This window comes from Epinephelus lanceolatus, chromosome 5 (assembly GCF_041903045.1).
Source record: "Epinephelus lanceolatus isolate andai-2023 chromosome 5, ASM4190304v1, whole genome shotgun sequence".
Taxonomy (NCBI): domain Eukaryota; kingdom Metazoa; phylum Chordata; class Actinopteri; order Perciformes; family Serranidae; genus Epinephelus; species Epinephelus lanceolatus.
Window position 1 is genome coordinate 6,555,115 of NC_135738.1, and position 17,679 is coordinate 6,572,793.

Here is a 17,679-nt window from a genome sequence, read left to right on the forward strand (position 1 = left end):
CCATTCAAAGTTTGCAATTTCAATCAGTTGCTATAGCGCCCCCCTTTGGCCAATTGATGTAATATTGCTTCATTGGCATCCTCCCATGACCCTCTACCTCTGTGCCAAATTTCACATGGATTGACCAAGTCAGTGAGGAGAAAAACGTGAAGAGGCAGACTGGAGGAGCCAGGGATCGGACCACTGATCTTCCAATTGGTGGACGGCCCGCTCTACCTCTGAACCACAGCCTCCCCACATGGACCCAACAATAAACTGACTGGATTCTAGTTTAAAGTTTAGATGTTTGTGCCGTTAGTTGGACGAAACAAACATTTTAAAGGTGCCACTTTGGACTCTGGGTAATGATGATGTCATCACTCAGTACTGCTAAATTTTTACAAACAGAAAGTCTGTCAAAATCAATCAAATCGACTGTTTGGTCAAACATGGTGTTCGTACTTAACTTAATCTGAATCCTTCTTCCACTTCCGGTTTTCACTGAGTGTGTTCTTGCTTGTTTTTCAGGAGGCAGAGAAAAGGCAGCTGGGAGAGACACTGATGCATCCTGTGAACTCTGAGAGATACGTCCACACATTCAGAGATCTGTCCAACTTCTCTGGGACTATTAATGTGACATATCGCTACCTCGCAGGAATTCCTCTGCCACGTAAAAGTAGGTACCTGTACACAGGTGATAGTCCTCTGATGTTGGTCTGTTCCACAGTGACGTGACTGAAGTGATTTCTGTCCACAGAGTATCTCACCATCGGTCTGTCGTCTGTCAAGAGGAAAAAGGGGAACTACCTTCTGGAGACGATCAAATCCATCTTTGATCAGTCCAGTTACGAAGAGCTCAAAGAGATCGTGGTCGTGGTCCACCTGGCAGACTTTGACCTGGTCTGGTGTGAGAACCTGGTGCAGGAAATCACCAGGAAGTTTGCCCACCACATCATAGCTGGACGCCTCCTGGTGATCCAGGCTCCAGAGGAGTACTATCCATCTCTGGATGGCTTGAAAAGGAACTACAACGACCCGGAGGACCGGGTCCGTTTCCGCTCCAAGCAGAACGTGGACTACGCTTTCCTCCTCAACTTCTGCACCAACCTCTCCCACTTCTACATGATGTTGGAGGACGATGTGCGCTGCTCCAGGAACTTCCTGACGGCGCTGAAGAAGGTGATCACCTCCAGAGAAGGTTCCTACTGGGTGATGCTGGAGTTCTCCAAGCTGGGCTACATCGGGAAGCTGTACCACTCCAGAGACCTGCCACGACTGGCTCATTTCCTCCTCATGTTCTACCAGGAAATGCCCTGCGACTGGCTCCTCATCCACTTCAGGGGTCTGCTGGCCCAGAAGGACGTGATCCGCTTCAAGCCCTCGCTGTTCCAGCACATGGGCTACTACTCCTCCTACAAAGGAGCGGAAAACAAGCTAAAGGACGACGACTTTGAGGAAGACTCCATAGACATTCCTGACAACCCTCCTGCCAGCCTTTACACAAACATCAACGTCTTTGAGAACTATGACGCCACCAAGGCTTACAGCACCGTTGATGAATATTTCTGGGGGAAGCCTCCGTGCACCGGCGACTTCTTCGTCATCATCTTTAACAAATCAACTAAAATCAGCAGGATTAAGATTGTGACGGGAACAGAGGACAGACAGAACGACATCCTTCACCACGGAGCGCTGGAGGTCGGACAAAAGTCTGTGGACACTAAACAGGGACGCCAGTGCACGTCCTACATCACATTAGGAGAGTTTAAAGGCGGGAGCATCGAGGTCAACAACGTGGACCACAAGATCGGCTTCGACATCGAGTGCGTGCGAGTTGTCGTCACTGCCAGTCAGAAAGAATGGCTCATCATAAGGACGATCAGTTTATGGACCACACAGCCTGTGAGTCAGTTTATAAAGTAACATTTTTAAATAATCATCTGTACGTACTGTTTTGGATTTCTGAAGTTCATTTTGGACAAATTCTAGGAAACACTTGTTTCTGGGATTCAAAGCAATCCATATTTTCTTGGGTTGTTTAGAGACTTGCTGTAAGTTTCAGTGTGACGGATTAAAACCATAAATCTGTACAGTACGGAGCCTTTATACGTTTGTTCCTTTTCCTAAGTCTGTGTATAAAACTGTTCACACATGGCTGCTTTCTTGTTTTGTCTTTACCTTAAAGGCCTTCACAGAATCTAAACTCTTCTAAACGTGCTGTTTTCTCACATTTTTATAACTTGATTACAGACGTCTCCAATCACACTTTTTCAAAACAGAATAATGAAGTGAAACAAAACCGTCGGGACGTACAGGAAGTGATGCATCCAGACTTATTGATCAATAGCTGCTTTCTGTGCAGCGTCTCTGAGTCTGAGAATGAACGAGGGGCGGCTTCAGTGCTGTTCCCTACATCTAGAATTCAACATCACACGAGAGGAAACCTGAGGAGGAAAAGTTTTAATGGTTCATTAGCGTGTCCTCCTGTGTGATTCTGTCAGGTCCTGTGAGCAGCTGAGGAGGAACCATCAGAACGAGCCCGAGGACCTGATGATGATATGAGAAGTCGTAATTACATCTCCCATCTAAAACTGAGAACAGGCTTTAAAAAAATCATGAATTTCTTCAATCAAGTAAAAAAAATATTCACTGTTTAAGGAGAGTTTTGTCTCCTATGACTCAACAATCAGACAATAATTGATTATAAAGGCTGTTGGTCATTTAACCTGTGTTGGAAACAGCTGCACAATAGAATCTGGAGTTTGCAGGCCAACACGTCACCAAACAGCTGATCCTGATGACATCATTAACAGCTTCATGTTATTTGTCATCACTTTTAAAATCAAATCACAGAAAACTATCTCTTTATTCATTAGGCCACGTCTGCAGTGTTTAATTTGAGTCAGTCTGAGCTCTGACCATCAGTGTTTTATAGGAATTAAAGGCTCCTGATACACCTGCGGGTTATTTGGTGTCGTCTGCTGCCATCTGCTGGTAAATTAACAGACCGACACAAAGAGCCTCTGAGAGCTCTATAACAGTCACCTGTTGAAATATAATAAAATGTCTCAGTTTGAAAGTGTAAAAACTAAACCTCATTATAAATCGTTGGCGTCAGTGTTTTACTGACTCACCCTGGTTAATATCCAACTCAGTGATTTATATTTTTATTTGTAGAAATAAGATTTATTATAACATTCAAACAGGTTAGTACATTTTAGATTGCATGTAGATGCATTACTCAAATTAAATTAATTTAAATGAAATTAATATGAAGTTAATGACACTTCTGTTTCCTCAGTCTGAACTCTGTCTCCGTGTCTCTCTAAACTAGAAGAAGAAAACAGTGACATTTACCTGAGAAGGCGTCCTGCTCTTTGTGGGTCACTTCTCTAGAGTCAGGTCAGTTTTGTATTTACACAAGAAACACGCATTAGCCTCATCGTGTGTTACAGTCTGCACAACATACAACAGCCTCTGACTGAGGCCCTCAGTGAGCAGAAGGAAACATCAGCCCCCCAAAAACCTCTTTAATCAGAAACAGAAGTAAAGTTGAGGAGCGACAGAGGAGCGATTCTTCTTCAGACAAACAACAGGAGTGTGAACAGAGGAAAGTGACTGTGGGCAGAGTGTGTCTGTCTTCTCTTCAGGTGTCAGGGTTACAGGTGTCATTTATGAAGCTTCTCTGTATGAGTCTCCTTCTGAAGACAGAGGAGATGACGGTGGATTTCCAGAGGAACTCCGCCCCCATCACCCTGTGAGGCTCTGTGGAGTCCTCCTGCTTCCTGTAGCTCCATCGTCACAGAGGATCTCAGGCGGCGGCTGAACATCAGCTCCTTCATCCTCAGTTCCTGCGTCACCACCTGTTCACTGTAAATCCTGATTCACATATTCAACTTAAACCTTTTGGAAACAGCTTCACTCAAAACTTTTAGTTTAGTACAACACAGTAACATCAAAGTTTTGAGTTCATATGAGCCTCGTCTGACAGGAAGTTTATATCAGTTCAACAGAGCGTTTAATTCTTTCATATGAACATAAAAACATTGAGTAAACATTTTTACAAGTCCTTTATTTTGTTGAACAACAATATATTATGGTGAGCAGAGGTTACTTACTTACAACATTAACTGTGACCCATCACATCCACTGTGAAATACAGAAACATTCATCACTGTATAACCTCAGTGATTTACAGCACATTTATACAGTTTTCTTAAACACATTGTCTCAGGGCATGCTGGGAAGCTCCGCCCATTTAGCCCCAACACGCCACAATGTGTTACATGCACAATGACAGTGTTGTTTATTAGGAGAGATCAGCTTTATACATTTTAGTCAAATTAACTCAAGAGTTGTTGATTTAACATAAAAAATGATGTCGGGCTCACAGTGATGAGTTTTTGTGTCAAGTGAACATGAAATTTTTATGTCATGTTGACAATGCAGGGCGTCTGCGTGGACTTTACATTAGAGTGTTGGGTCATAGATGGATTGGGGGGTTTACAGTGCACGCTGCTGCCAAAGACAAGAACAGACTGCAGCGAATCATTCGCTCTGCAGAGAAGCTGATTGGCTGTAATCTTTCGTCCCTCCAGGACTCTTTGGTCGGCAGGAAAGACTGTGGCTGACCCCACCCACCCCGACACAAACTCTCTGTCACACTCTCCTCTGACAGGAAGCTATGGGCTGTCAGGACCAAAACCTCAGGCCTCTGCAGTCAGACTCATCAACAAGAGTCTCAACCAACATTAACACACATTGGACTAAATTATTAAAGTATCAGATATATTGAGCATTTATAAAGAGCTCAAGTCTTAACGACCACTCAAAGAGCTTCACAGCACAGACACCATTCATCTCATTCACACACAGGTGTCCGAGGCTACAAGGTGCCACCTGCTCATCAGATAATCACTCACAAACACTCTGACAGGTAGACTGAAGTGGTCTGGGATCGAACCATCAACCTATCGACTGGTAGACAACCTCTTGTTTTATCTCCTGAATCTCAAAGATCTACTGTATATTCTCTTTATTCATCTTACTGTGAACTTCTGCACGTCCTCTTCAATATGTTTCTGCACATTCCTGCCTCTTTTATTTGAAACAGTGACACTGAACATATTTTAAACTGCTTTTTTAATATTTGACTTTTTACTTTTCACTTACTGACTTTTACTTTACTTTTTATTTCTGTTTCTTGTCTGTGCACCAAAACACCAAAGCACATCTGCTGTAAGTGAAAACCTGCCTGGTAATAAACTGATTCAGATTCTCTGACTGTGTCACAGGGACAGTTCACTGAGACGTAGCTGAAGTTTCTTCCTCTTGAATCTTTTATCATCCTCTTTATACCTGTCCCTCCCTGGGTCATCTGCTCTGCTGCTGTCGTCCAATTCAAATGCATTTACCTCATTTTATTCCTCTGCTCTTTGTATTCTCTACGACACAGTCTGAATCAACCTCTCTTCATCCTCCACCTGCAGGTAAACAATAAATACTGATGGTTTAGTATTTGCTCTGTGATCAGAGAGAGTCGTGACACGCAGTGAAACAGCCATTATTTTTTATAAAGCATTCATTTGTGCTCTTATTCCTATAATGTGTGAAAATATTTGACACCATATAGTCTGACAGCAGAGATCAGACTGTGGACTGAATCAAACAAACAAACGAAATATATTGTTGTTTCTTTATTTTAATTGATGATAGATTGATTGTTCCCTGAGTCCCACTGAGATCGAGATCTAATTTTCAACAGAGACCTGAGAACAAAGTCTCTGGTTCTGGACTGATCACAGTTTTTAACTATTGTTCTGATGAACTCAGTTTTGATTGGTTTGGATATAGAAATACAATTTAACCTAACCTGGCAAAAATGGCTTCAGATTATGGAGACATTTTGATAAAGACAATCATTCAGCGTTCATTATTAATGTGGTCATATAAGTCACATCAATCATACACTGTCGTCATGACAATAAATCTGTGTCTACAAAGTTTACTGGATTAACTGGAAAACATTGGTACATGCAATAAAAAAGTTATTTTAAGCTTATTGATGCATTGTTTACATCCAGCCCATTTATTTATGCTGAATAAGTATATGTGATTCATTTTGTGAGGAAAATGAATGTAGCCCTGAACAATCAGGGACCTTAAACATGCGATTACATATCAGAATATCAAACATACAGAAAGCCTCAGGAAAAAAAAAAAAAAAAGATTAGTCTTGTGCATGTTCAGGTCCTGAGACAACATTTTAGCTTCCAAGAGGAAGGTGCATAGTTACGAGTTTCATACCATTTAAATTAGTTAATCTGAACAGAAAAGTTTCAGTCAGCATAATTATAATTATCTTGTACACTGTACAAAAAAACAACAACTAAGAAATGTTTTAAATAAAAAGAAATTATGAAGAAAACCCTTGACCCAGTATTTATTTTTGTAAACACCGTATGTTTTTTAATTTTCTGTAAAACCAGTTTTTACCTTTTATTTATTTATTTATTTGCTGATCCAGTTTTTTTTTAATATTTGTTTGTAAACACAGTATTTATTTCTTTACGTGTTTATCCCACCAAAAGTGAAAGGTACAACGCGCTGTTACGTCATCAAACTGCGCCTGTGTTGTGTCAACACAAACAGCCAGCGGTGAAGTTTGGACTCGTCCCTCTGATGCAGTTCAGTGTTTGGTGAGAAAATAAGCTTCTGTTTCATTTCACATCAGGACACAGCGTCATATTAATATTCCTCAGCTTCACCTACAGAGGCTCTGACTTTATTAAATCAGTATTTACGGAGCAAAGTGATGCTAAAGCTCGTTAGCAACCTGCTGTGAGAAGCTAATGTTAGCATGTCGTGTTTGGACCGAGGTTCAGCGGATGGTTATAAAGTTTGACAGGTGATTTGAACAGAAGAATAATTCTGATATTCTCTACAGTGACGGTTAAATATTAAACAGTCTGTCCGTTAGCTCACTGATCGGTCAGACTTTAATATGAGATGCTAATGTAGCTGAAACTGTTTGTTTGTCTGACTTTCCGTTGGAGATGAAACCTTTAATCGCAGTTTGTTTATTGCAGAGATTTTATATCTGACAGCTTCAGACTGTGTTTAATAATGTACAGTCATGTTGTCAGCTGTCAGTCAGCGGCTACAGGAAGTCTCCACGTGACTTACCGGACGTGTTTGTTTGTTAAGTTAACGGCTGTAAATTAACGGGCGGTTCTCTTTCACTTCCGGTAGCTCTGAGTCTCAGGTCAGCCCGAGGTCACTGAAACCGTCACTTCTGTATTATACACTGTTAGTCAGCATTAAAACTGTCAGGCTGAACCTGCTGAAGCTGTATGCTCATTAACATGTGGACACACACACACACACAGGCCTGAAATACACATGCACAAACGTAAGGGGGGCTGCCCGTGGACAGGCGCCTCGAGCAGTTGAGGGTTAAGTGCCCTGCTCAGGGGCACCTGAGGTGAAGTGGCACCTCTCCAGGCACCAGTTCACACTCCATACTTGGTCTGTTGCATGGGGACGAAGAGCTGAAGACCCTTACGGTTCCCAAACCAGGTACTTGTAAACTGAGCTACTGCTGCTCCCTTAATGGTCTGTGCAGCACACAGCACCTGTCTGTCATCCGACCCTCAATTTGGATGAGGACAAATCTTTCTTGACCAGTACACAGAGGTGCACAGTCACAGTCATACAGCTCCTAACGTTTGTCCTAATATACACGGTGTGTCTCCTGTTGTCTGTCTGAGAGAGTTTTCTAAAAACAGTGCATTTGCAGCCTCTGTTCACACTGAGCTCTTCTGGACTCTGAACATTATGTGTAGATATATTCTGACATTACTTTGTATGAGGTTGTGTTTCAGGTGTTGTTTTGTGTATCTGTTTATCTATCTGGATTCTATAGTACCTCAGTTTTTGGTAGCCACCTCTCTGTGCCTCATGTAGCCCCTCCACTTTGCCCGTATCTGTCTGGCTGCTGATGTGGGAAAGGCTCGACCTGATCTGGGAAGCTGCCTGGTAAAGATCAGTCTGATGGCCTGATGGGTCTGTACCAGGGTTTCATTGTGTGTTCGTGCAGGGCATCATCATCTACTCAGTTCTTCAGCTTGTTCCTGTTGTTTCTCCTCGTACCTGGGAGAGGTCAGTGCTGAGTGGGTCGTTCACTCACAGATGGATCCTATCATTCAGTTATATATTCTCTGTCCTGATTGTTGTTTGAACCTCAGCTGGTTATTTGCAGTTCCTGCTGGTTGTCTCACACTGATGAAGGATTTTTAGCTGAAACATGTCAGTTTCTGTTCATTTTGCCCACATTAAATATGATTTTTTTTAAAAACCCTTTACTAAGTAAAATTGAAAAAAAAAAAAAAGTTCTTTACACGATCGTGTGCTTCTGAATAAATACATAGTTCATTTTTAGTAATTCTTGCACTTGTCTTACTTCTGTTGTGACTCTATTAGGCACTGGTTTTGCTTTTGCTTTTGCTTCTTTACAACACTTCTTATCTTGTATATTTTGAATATTTTGATTGATATTTAATACTCTAAATACTTCTAAAATTGGGCCCAGTGTGTGACCATGACCCGGGAACCCACTGGTTGTTGTTACTGGTTAGTGAACGTTAATTCTTGTTACTGGTATTTATGTTACTGTAATTGAAGTTCTCTCTGGCACAAGAATTTTCTTCAGGATAAATTCAATTCTGTTGAACTGAACTGAATTGAAATAGTTTGACCAGTTTGTTGTAGAAGAGTTTGACTGTCCTGCACAGACAACTGATCTCAACCCTCCAACTACTGATGTGTCTGAATGAGAGCAAATCTCTGCAGACAGGATCCAAACTGTCAAAGAAAAACCTTTTCATGAGAACAGGAACTGTTACAGCAGCATGTTAATGTCCAGCAGTCACATGTCTGTGTATCTGTTGGTCATGTGTTGTGTTATAAAGTTATAAGGCAACAAACTGTGACTGGTCTGTGTGATGTGAGGTCACCTTATTTACAGTTTACAAACCAAGAGATTCAGTTTTTTCAGTTCAGTGTTTTCTTCTTTTAGCTTGGGTTTTAAATTTGTTCATCTTACCCAGTTCTAGTGACCGCATGTTTATTTCCTGTAGTTTAATTGTTACTCTGCATGGACTCTCTGAGAGGTTGTAGCTCAGTCTCAAAACTTGTGGTAAACAAGGACTTGATAAAAGAAATGGATCACGTGGAGAAACACAGCTGTGAACCTGGCAGGTTTTTCCTCGGAAAGTTTGTGGGCACGTGGCTGCTGAAGATCAGAGCCTTCCATCATGTTAAGATCAGCAGCTCTATCTAAAACCTTTCTTTGTGTTTTTCCTCGTGGAGATGAGGAGGGCGTATGAAGTTTATTGCAGGCAGAAATGTGACATATTTCCCTCAGTGTTCCTCCTGTACTCGTTGTGGTTGAGTCATTCTGCAGTTTAATTTGAATGCTGAGTTTGTGGAGCACTCGAGGGATAATTTCAGAAAATGGTGAAATAAAAAATTAGTTTTGGTTCATTAAATTTGTTTTCCAGTTCACCATGGTAATAAAATATGAATTAAAGTAGGCGAACTTGGCAATAATGTGACGACATGGTAAAAATTCAAATCTCAAACACCATTAGTAAATATTGACTCTTCATTTATTTTAATATAATTTTGTATCTCATGCTCACTGATCATCAGCCTCCTCGGTCAGAGGATTAGTAACCATCTGTCACGGCCTTAAAATTTAATTAAAGCAAATGTAACACATGAGAAATTAGGTTTATTATTTATTATTATAAATAATAAGATTATAAAGAGCAGACGTGTAGTTGAACTGAAAACAACCCTTAGGTGCTGCGCCTGAGTTTTATAATGGTCGGAAAATCCTGCAGTTTATTGTGACGTCATGCCGTCCAAAATGTTGTTGACATTCTTATGTAAACAAACACACATGTAAACACAACAGGCACTAATGTACATATGTATATGTATATATGGATTTGATCATGTTTGCTGACCTGAAAATTGATGATGTAATAATCATAACAGGTTGAAGAGTCTGAGATATGACGTTCCTGGTGTCAGATGATTTCAGTGACCGATGTAGAGTAACATCTGAGTAAAGGTCAGAGGGTCCTGGTTAGAGACACACACACACTGTCACACATTAATGAAACCTGTGTGTGTGAACTGTTTGTGTCCCAGCAGGCTCTGCAGAGCTGAATGAGGTGCAGCTTCCTGTCAGTGCTGTTTTCTAAGTGCTGCTGCAGCCACGATGGGCCAGCAGCTCTCAGGCCAGGCGGTGATGACCCGTCTGCCTGAGAAGCTGGTCAAACACGTCGGACTGGTGCGTGACAGCGGCTACCTGACCTACGAGGAGTTTCTGGCGAGAGTGGCCGAACTCAACGACGTGTAAGTCACAGTTTGTTCTGGACAAACAGGAAGTAGTTCAGTGTAAAAACGCAGCTGTTGTCCATTGGCTGTGGAAGCAAACAGCTGTGAGGAAAGTTGACTGAAGTTATCTCCACCTGAATGCTTGGATGTTTAATTGATTTTACTTTGACTTCTCTGACTGAGAGCTAAACTCACTGCACAGCACGCTGCAGTGTTTTGAAGGATTTGGATTTGGCCCATCTTTATTCCCCGGACACCGGCCGGCTTCTGCCAATTTAATTTGAGCTCAGCAGCTCTCAGAGACAGAAACTGAGAGGCAGGATCACACGTTTAAATCATGTTGTTCTCACTCAGAATGAAGAAGTCATTTGGATAAACTGAATAATATTCATGCAACATAATGTAAGTGGTTACGCAGCAGTATATCACTGAGTGTAGGAACATGCAGTGTGGATCTGAACAGATCTGTGTTTGGATGGATCTGTATTGACTGTAGAAAGCTGAGTTCACAGACGAGTGTGGTGAGTGATGGAACAGTGTGCACACAGTTAACCCTGCACAAACAGCAGCTTTGGACAGAAACACACTTTGAATTTAGAAGAAAACCTCCCAGCTGAATGTAGCTGTGTTTGAGTTGGACATTACTTTGTGTTCATAACAGCAGTAAAAACGATGCAGAGCGGTTTATTGAGTTGAATGTGTCCTCTCTTTCTGGATCTCTGTCAGGACGGCCAAATTGGCAACCGGGCAGCAGAAGCACCTGCTGTTTGAGGTGCAGCCAGGATCTGATGCCACGGCCTTGTGGAAGGTGGCTGTCAGGGTCCTCTGTACTAAGGTGAGCTCACAGAGCGCTCCTCATTCACATCACACGCCAACGACAGCGTCTGTCCACACCTTTGATTCTGTGTCAGAGAGATGAGCAGACACAGGTAGAGAAACTGAAGCCGTACACTGAGATCATGTTCTGGATAAACTGAGGTTAGGGATGTTTCTGAGTTTATGTGTGTCTCTAGTCAGATTATTGAACATGTTAAAATAATACAAACACAAAATAAAACGTATGAGCAATAAAAACAAAAGAAAACAGGATCCTCAGCAACATTTAAATAATATAAATAACATTGTTCATGGACAGACAGGGTTAGAAGATGAAATAAACTTTCCTGGTCCCACTCCCTCATATTTTTATATACTAATCATAAACTGCAAGTGATTTCCAGAAAGTTACAATATGTACCTGTAATATTTCACAATAAATTAAAATTTTAGCACCTTAAAGGCTACAACTGTGATATTTGACTGTATTCATGCAGGTAAATACAGTAAGTCTACAGAAGAACTCTGCTAAATCACAGTAATATATGGAGTTTAACTGTAAGATTACAGTTAAATACTGTAATTCTTTGGGAGCACAAAACAGAGTTACAAAGTTCTTCCCATGACAGCAATTAAAACAGACCAGCCATGAAAACAGCACCTTTTAAAGAACTGATAAATAAAGATAAAAACTTAGAAAATAAAAGATATTTTAAATGAACTGAAAACTCAGGTAAAATTCAGGAAAAACTGAATTAAAGAACAGACTTAAAAGACGACTTCTGCTGCCTGAGGACCTCAAAGAACGTCCTGGTGTGTACGTTACTTAGAAGTCTGAGATACAGCTGGGAGAGAGACCATGAAGAGCCTTAAAGTGATCAGTAAAATCTTTAAATCACAGTAATAAATGAGGAATCTATAACAGAGATGATGTGTTCGGGGGAATGCAGCAATAAACCTGTGAAAATGTGAGTGCACATGGCTGCTGAAGAATAAAACCAGAGCCTTCAGGGTCTCATGTTTCCAAAGATCTAATACTTTCTCTCCGTACATGGAGCTTCTGGGTCAGGATTTCTCCTCCTGGAGAAGAGGAGGGAGTATGAAGTTATTGCAGGAAGAAATATTACATATTTCCCTCAGTATTCTGCAGGTACTCATCATGGTTGATTGTGCAATTTGATTTTTGTGAGAACACACTGAGTTTGTGCAGCACTGACAGGCCAGCTGCATTAAAGTATAACCTGTAAACTGTATCACACAAACCAAATCTCAGCTAATTAACTGATGATCTGAATCATGTTTTACTGTCTCAGGACGATCACGTGTTTCAGACGCTCTCATCGACATAATTTTTACACATTGAAATCTGAAAATTTAAGATTCAGCAGCTTGAATGAACTCACCACCAGTATCACTAATTAAACCCAGCGACATCACAGCGGTGACAGACTGTGACTGCATGTGTTCATACACACCACTGTGTCATGTGTGACTCGTGATTCTGTCTCCCTGCTCTCAGATCAATAAGGAGAATGGTATGGTGGAGGCATCACGCATCATGAACCTGTATCAGTTCATCCAGCTGTACCGTGACATCACCAGCCAGGCTGCGGAGGTGCTGTCTGCAGAGGGCGCCACCGAAGGCCCTTCTGCTCAGCTCCCCTCCACAGACTCCTGCCAGGCCAGCATGTGGATGGGCAGGTGGGTGCACATAAACAGGTCTCTGTATGAATCTGTTTCACATTAAACAAGAGTCTTCAACAGAAATTAACATTTTAATTTACATCCAGAAGGCTGAGTGCTTTATGTGTTAGATTTATTTGGTACTAAATGTTCTTTACAGCTCTCCTGCTGTTTGTGTTCACACTGTTAATGTAGGTCTCTGTAGGAGCATCCTGTTTAACCGTCACATGATGACCTCAGACAGAGCGAGACTGATCAGTATTTTTATTGGATAACATGGTTTTTAAACATAATAGTTAAACTCTGAAAGGAGGCAGGAAGCAGATGAACTCCTTCCTGCTCACCCTGGGGGTGATTGTTGTAAGAGCAGTGCGCATCAATATGGCTAATGTTAGTGTTAGAGGAAACATTGGAGAGATTCAGCCTCAGTCACACACACAGTGTGTCTCATATCACATCCCTCTGTTAGTACACTTCAGTGTAGTACACTATGTACTGATTGATCTGAAATCGTACACTGCTGTTTTGCAGGCATCAGAATCAACAACTAGCAGCCGTATCATTATGCTAAGTGTTGTTAGCATCTTTCATTAATATTGTTTGTTAGCTTGTAGGCTAACTGGCGGTGGATGACACAGTGTTAGTGTCTGTGAAACACACAGTATCTGCTGTGATGGGGTTTTGGGCAGACAGTGTGAGGAAGCTCCAGGGTTGGTTTACATCCATAAACTGCACATTACACCATGTTTACTGTCAGAACTTTGACTATGCTAATGCTAACTGCTCTCTGTAGTGACAGTCCGCTCTGTGCTGCAGGTGTCAGGGGATAATTAGTCAGCGTTGTGTTTTCAGCTTCAGCTTCCTGGAGGCCAAAAAGTCACTGAATGTTGGTTTGTGTAAAATGTAAAGTTTTTCTGACTCACAGCACGGCGGGTGTTGGTGCTGCTGGACAACAGGAAAAGGTTGTTAAATGCCCCACATGCTGCTGAAATGATGGATTTTATAGGTTATCTTGCAGCAGAGTGACACTTTATCCCTCTGGATAGATTCCCATCTATAGGAGGAGCTGTGGAGGCTGACGGCATCTTTTTTACATTCTCATGCATTTCATAACACTGAGGGAGATTTTTCTTTGATTGAAAGCCATTGAGACTCATCCAGCATCAGGCCTGTCACACCAAAATGACATTGCGGGGGCAGTGACACATTCCTCCTTAGAGGACAGTTTGATGTCTTTCTGTTGGTGTGCCTGTGCAGAGTGAAGCAGCTGACCGATGAAGAGGAGTGCTGCATCTGCATGGACGGGAAGGCCGACCTCATTCTGCCCTGTGCTCACAGCTTCTGTCAGAAGTGCATTGATAAATGGTGAGGTGATGGATTAAAGATCGAACCAGTTAAAATAATTCTTCTTGCGCTTTGTAAATCATTCAAAGTTTTCACGGAGACGTTTCAGCCACCCATGTTATGAACACACACACACTAACAGTAATGATTACACTCTCTGGTGTTCCTGCAGGAGCGGGCAGAGCCGGAACTGTCCGATATGTCGCCTGCAAGTGACCGCTGCCAACGAGTCGTGGGTAATGTCTGATTTCCCCACAGAGGACGACATAGCTGGCTACATCCTCAACTTGGCTGATGAGGCGGGCCACCCACACAGGCCTTAACACAGACGGCACGCTGAGCCAATTAGACGAGGAGAGAAATCGACCCGCACCAAGTAGACTCTACACACTGCAACACAAAATGTCACTTTCACTGAGGAGGAGATTTTTCCTAAAAAGCTAACGATGCAGAAGAAACCAGCAGTTTCCTGCTCGTTGTGTTCTCAGCCACAGGTTCAGAAAATGAAACCTTGTCTCTTTTAAGTCCCAAAAAAACTCCCAGGATGCTCTGTGTAACCCCAGTAACTGTAGATGTGAAGCTTCATGGGATCTGTGTGTCTGAAGAGAAAATTCAGCATCTGTAATATAATAAAATAAATAATAAAATATTAATTTAACACACAGAGTAACAGAAAGTACACTGAAAGGTTTTACAGTAATATTAGGGGTTAATTTAACTTGAAGTCAGACACCTGTGTGTGTTGGGATTAATCAGGCACTTTATGACAGGGATCCAGATCAGAGTTCTGCACAGGTCTGATTTTTAAGACCTGCTCCTGAACTGGCACCACGACGTGCAATACTGCATCTGCGACCTGTTGATATGACCCATAAGGTCCTTAACACAACGTGACCCGTCAACACAAGAGCTGCGGCCCGACCCAAAAAACACAAATCTTATAATAACCATGCACTGTTTGGTCAGGCAGCATATTTAAGACATCGGTCTGGGATCCTTTATACATGTGAAACTCAAGATAATATTCTTTAATATGAAGGTAATCAAATAAATACAGTTTAAAGAATATTTTTTGCTTATTCTGATAATATTGAGCAGCACATCTACACAGTTAGTAACACACCTGATTGAACTGAGCCTCATTTTCCAGGTGGTGCAGCAGACGAGCCGACACACAGATTCAGCAGTCAGACGAATAAAACATTAAACATTACATGACATTATTTAATTTTAATATATTTATCGTCCAACACCTGTAATCCAACAGCTATGTTTTTTTGTTTTTTTTTATCCGCAACTGAACCTGGAAATAAAACAACGCCAAAATACCACCTGCACATCACCTGTCTTTGCGGGACACTTCCTGGCAGGTCCCCGACCTGACGCAGGACTCTGATCCTGATCCTGTCATGTTGATATAAATGGGACAGAAGCTGAGACAGAGGAGCTGAACCAAGGTCAGCCCTCGTATTCAGAGAGGGTTTAATAAGTTTGACTCACATATTCAAAGTTTTAAAGAATTTAAATGAACAGTTCAATGTTTTGGGGAAACTACCCTGATTCACTTTCTTGTTTGTACAGTAAATATGAAGCTGCAGTTAGCTGAGCTTAGCATAAAGGCTGGAGATGGGGGGAGCTGACTTGGCTTCATCCAATCATGACAAAACTCACACATTATATGTTTGTTTGTGTACTTTGTCTTTGGAGTGGTTATAGAGGCAGATGTAAAGTGTAAATTATTGTCTTGCTTTGACAGAGCTGGGCTAACAGTTTCCTCCGGTTTCCAGTCTTTGTGCTAAGCTAACTGACTGGACTCATATTTACCAGACAGAAGTGAGAGTGGAGTCGATCTTCTTGTCTACGCCTGGAAACAAATGCGTTTTCCCAAAATGTTGAACTTAAAGTGCAAATCTAAGACACAGCGTTGCGTAAAACTGAACTTGTTCCCACCTGTAATGCTGTTCTGTCGTCTGTGCAATGTAACCCTGCATGTTTATATCCCACACGACACGCCGTCTGAGCCGTGTCATGTGACCCTGTGATGAACTGAAATTCTGATCCAGGTCAGACGCGACACAGTGACTGGTGATGGTCTGTGAGTGAACAGAACTAAATAGTTTTATATAATTTTAAATGACTCGGCTTGCTGTTGTGTCTCTATTGTTGGAAATAACCACTATTAGTCGTCTCTGTTTTTCTCATCTTGTTTTACTTTGTACATATATATTTTTTAATTTACCATAATTTTGTTATGGTTATTTTAATCTGATTGCTGTATAAGTGTAATTAGTGTAGTTTACACTCCCAGAACGACCAGTCGCGTCTTTGCTCTGCTCTGTCGTCATGCCGACAGTTAAACACAGCTGATTGAGTTAGGCAGCTTTTCAGTTACAAATCTACTTTTGTATAATTAAAGTAACGAAGAATTTAAAACCACACAGTTTTATTTTAAATAAGTATTTCTTGCTGAGTTTCCAGGTCACATAAATCACAGGCAGCACTTTAAGAGAAACGATGGTTGTGATTAATGAGGTCCGGATTCACACTGAAGTATTTAAAAAAATGTGAAAATATTCACCTTAGTTTTCATTAGAGTGATAAATCTCTATTTACTGAAATCTAATACATTAATTAAAGATGTAAAGATATGGAACTATAACTTAGTGTTTTGTTGTGACATTCAGCGAGTTCATCAGTTTTGCATCAGATCACATTTAGATAATTTTACATTTTCCTCCAAATATGAGACGATATGAAACACAATGATTTACATGATATATGATTATTCATTTTACAGAGCAGTCATAGACATTTGATTTCTGTTTATTTAACAGACCATAAACGTGAATTTTAATTTGATCAAAAGTCATTTCTGGTTGTGATGCTGACAAATCGCACTTTGAAACCTCGCCGTAGCTTTTTTGGTGTTCGAGCATTTAACCTACAGATGATTTCATCTCTGTGGTGAAAATTATTATCATAAACTGTAAAACTTAAACAGCAGCACTGCAAAGAAATGAGCAGCATTAAGAGACTTTTCTTTCTTCTTCATTACTGCCTGGTCCAGTTAAAAATGTATAAAACAAAGTTGTAATATTAAAGAATGAGAATATGTTCAATAGATTACTGTAAAGCTTCTGATTCACAAAGTCGCTGTGTAAATTTGCTGAATGGAAGGTGTATTAAAGCTGAATGGATTCGTACTGTATTCTCCTTAATAAAGAGATACTCACTTTTTGCACTTTATTATTTTGTGTTATGTTGGATTAAAAGATGAATGGATCTTTAATCTCTTCAGTTAATTTAGGGAACATTCTTAATGATCTGTTATCGCTTTAATTAATTTAGAAACAAGTTGTGTTACTGATCATTAAAAGCTTTTAATCCATCTCCATTAAAAACACACAAAGGATCATGTGAGACACTGTGTTACTGCATTTTACACTATGT

At 41.0% G+C, this 17,679-nt stretch overlaps 2 protein-coding genes across 6 annotated transcripts in view; both read left to right on the forward strand.

Annotated features, from left to right (window-relative positions):
- LOC117262063 (alpha-1,3-mannosyl-glycoprotein 4-beta-N-acetylglucosaminyltransferase C-like) overlaps nt 1-2,182 on the forward strand; it is a 54,742-nt gene extending 52,560 nt beyond the window's left edge. For all 4 annotated transcript variants that reach the window (XM_033634705.2, XM_033634707.2, XM_033634706.2 and 1 more), the window contains 2 exons: nt 508-655; nt 737-2,182. In XM_033634705.2, the coding sequence (XP_033490596.2) occupies nt 508-655; nt 737-1,902 (1,314 nt within the window). In that variant the 3' untranslated portion in view covers nt 1,903-2,182. The remainder of the gene's footprint in view (nt 1-507; nt 656-736) is intronic.
- Nucleotides 2,183-6,607: 4,425 nt separating this feature from the next.
- Nucleotides 6,608-17,462, forward strand: rnf141 (ring finger protein 141). Of its 2 annotated transcripts, none has more exons than XM_033635618.2 (6): nt 6,608-6,677; nt 10,198-10,404; nt 11,113-11,221; nt 12,722-12,903; nt 14,143-14,250; nt 14,402-17,462. In XM_033635618.2, the coding sequence occupies exons 2-6, from the start codon at nt 10,268-10,270 to the stop codon at nt 14,550-14,552; spliced, it is 687 nt and encodes a 228-aa protein (XP_033491509.2). In that variant the 5' UTR covers nt 6,608-6,677; nt 10,198-10,267; the 3' UTR covers nt 14,553-17,462. The 2 variants fall into 2 exon arrangements, with proteins under 2 accessions (XP_033491509.2, XP_033491508.2); XM_033635617.2 differs by having other exon boundaries at nt 6,609-6,677; nt 10,201-10,404.
- The last annotated feature ends 217 nt before the right edge of the window (nt 17,463-17,679 follow it).

What these genes read in the sequence shown, in the direction of transcription:
- rnf141 (XM_033635618.2), top strand. Translation starts at nt 10,268, where the DNA reads ATGGGCCAGCAGCTCTCAGGCCAGGCGGTGATGACCCGTCTGCCTGAG. An exon ending in TCAGGGTCCTCTGTACTAAG is followed by an intron (nt 11,222 to 12,721) that starts GTGAGCTCACAG and finishes CCCTGCTCTCAG; the next exon opens with ATCAATAAGGAGAATGGTAT. An exon ending in CAGAAGTGCATTGATAAATG is followed by an intron (nt 14,251 to 14,401) that starts GTGAGGTGATGG and finishes GTGTTCCTGCAG; the next exon opens with GAGCGGGCAGAGCCGGAACT.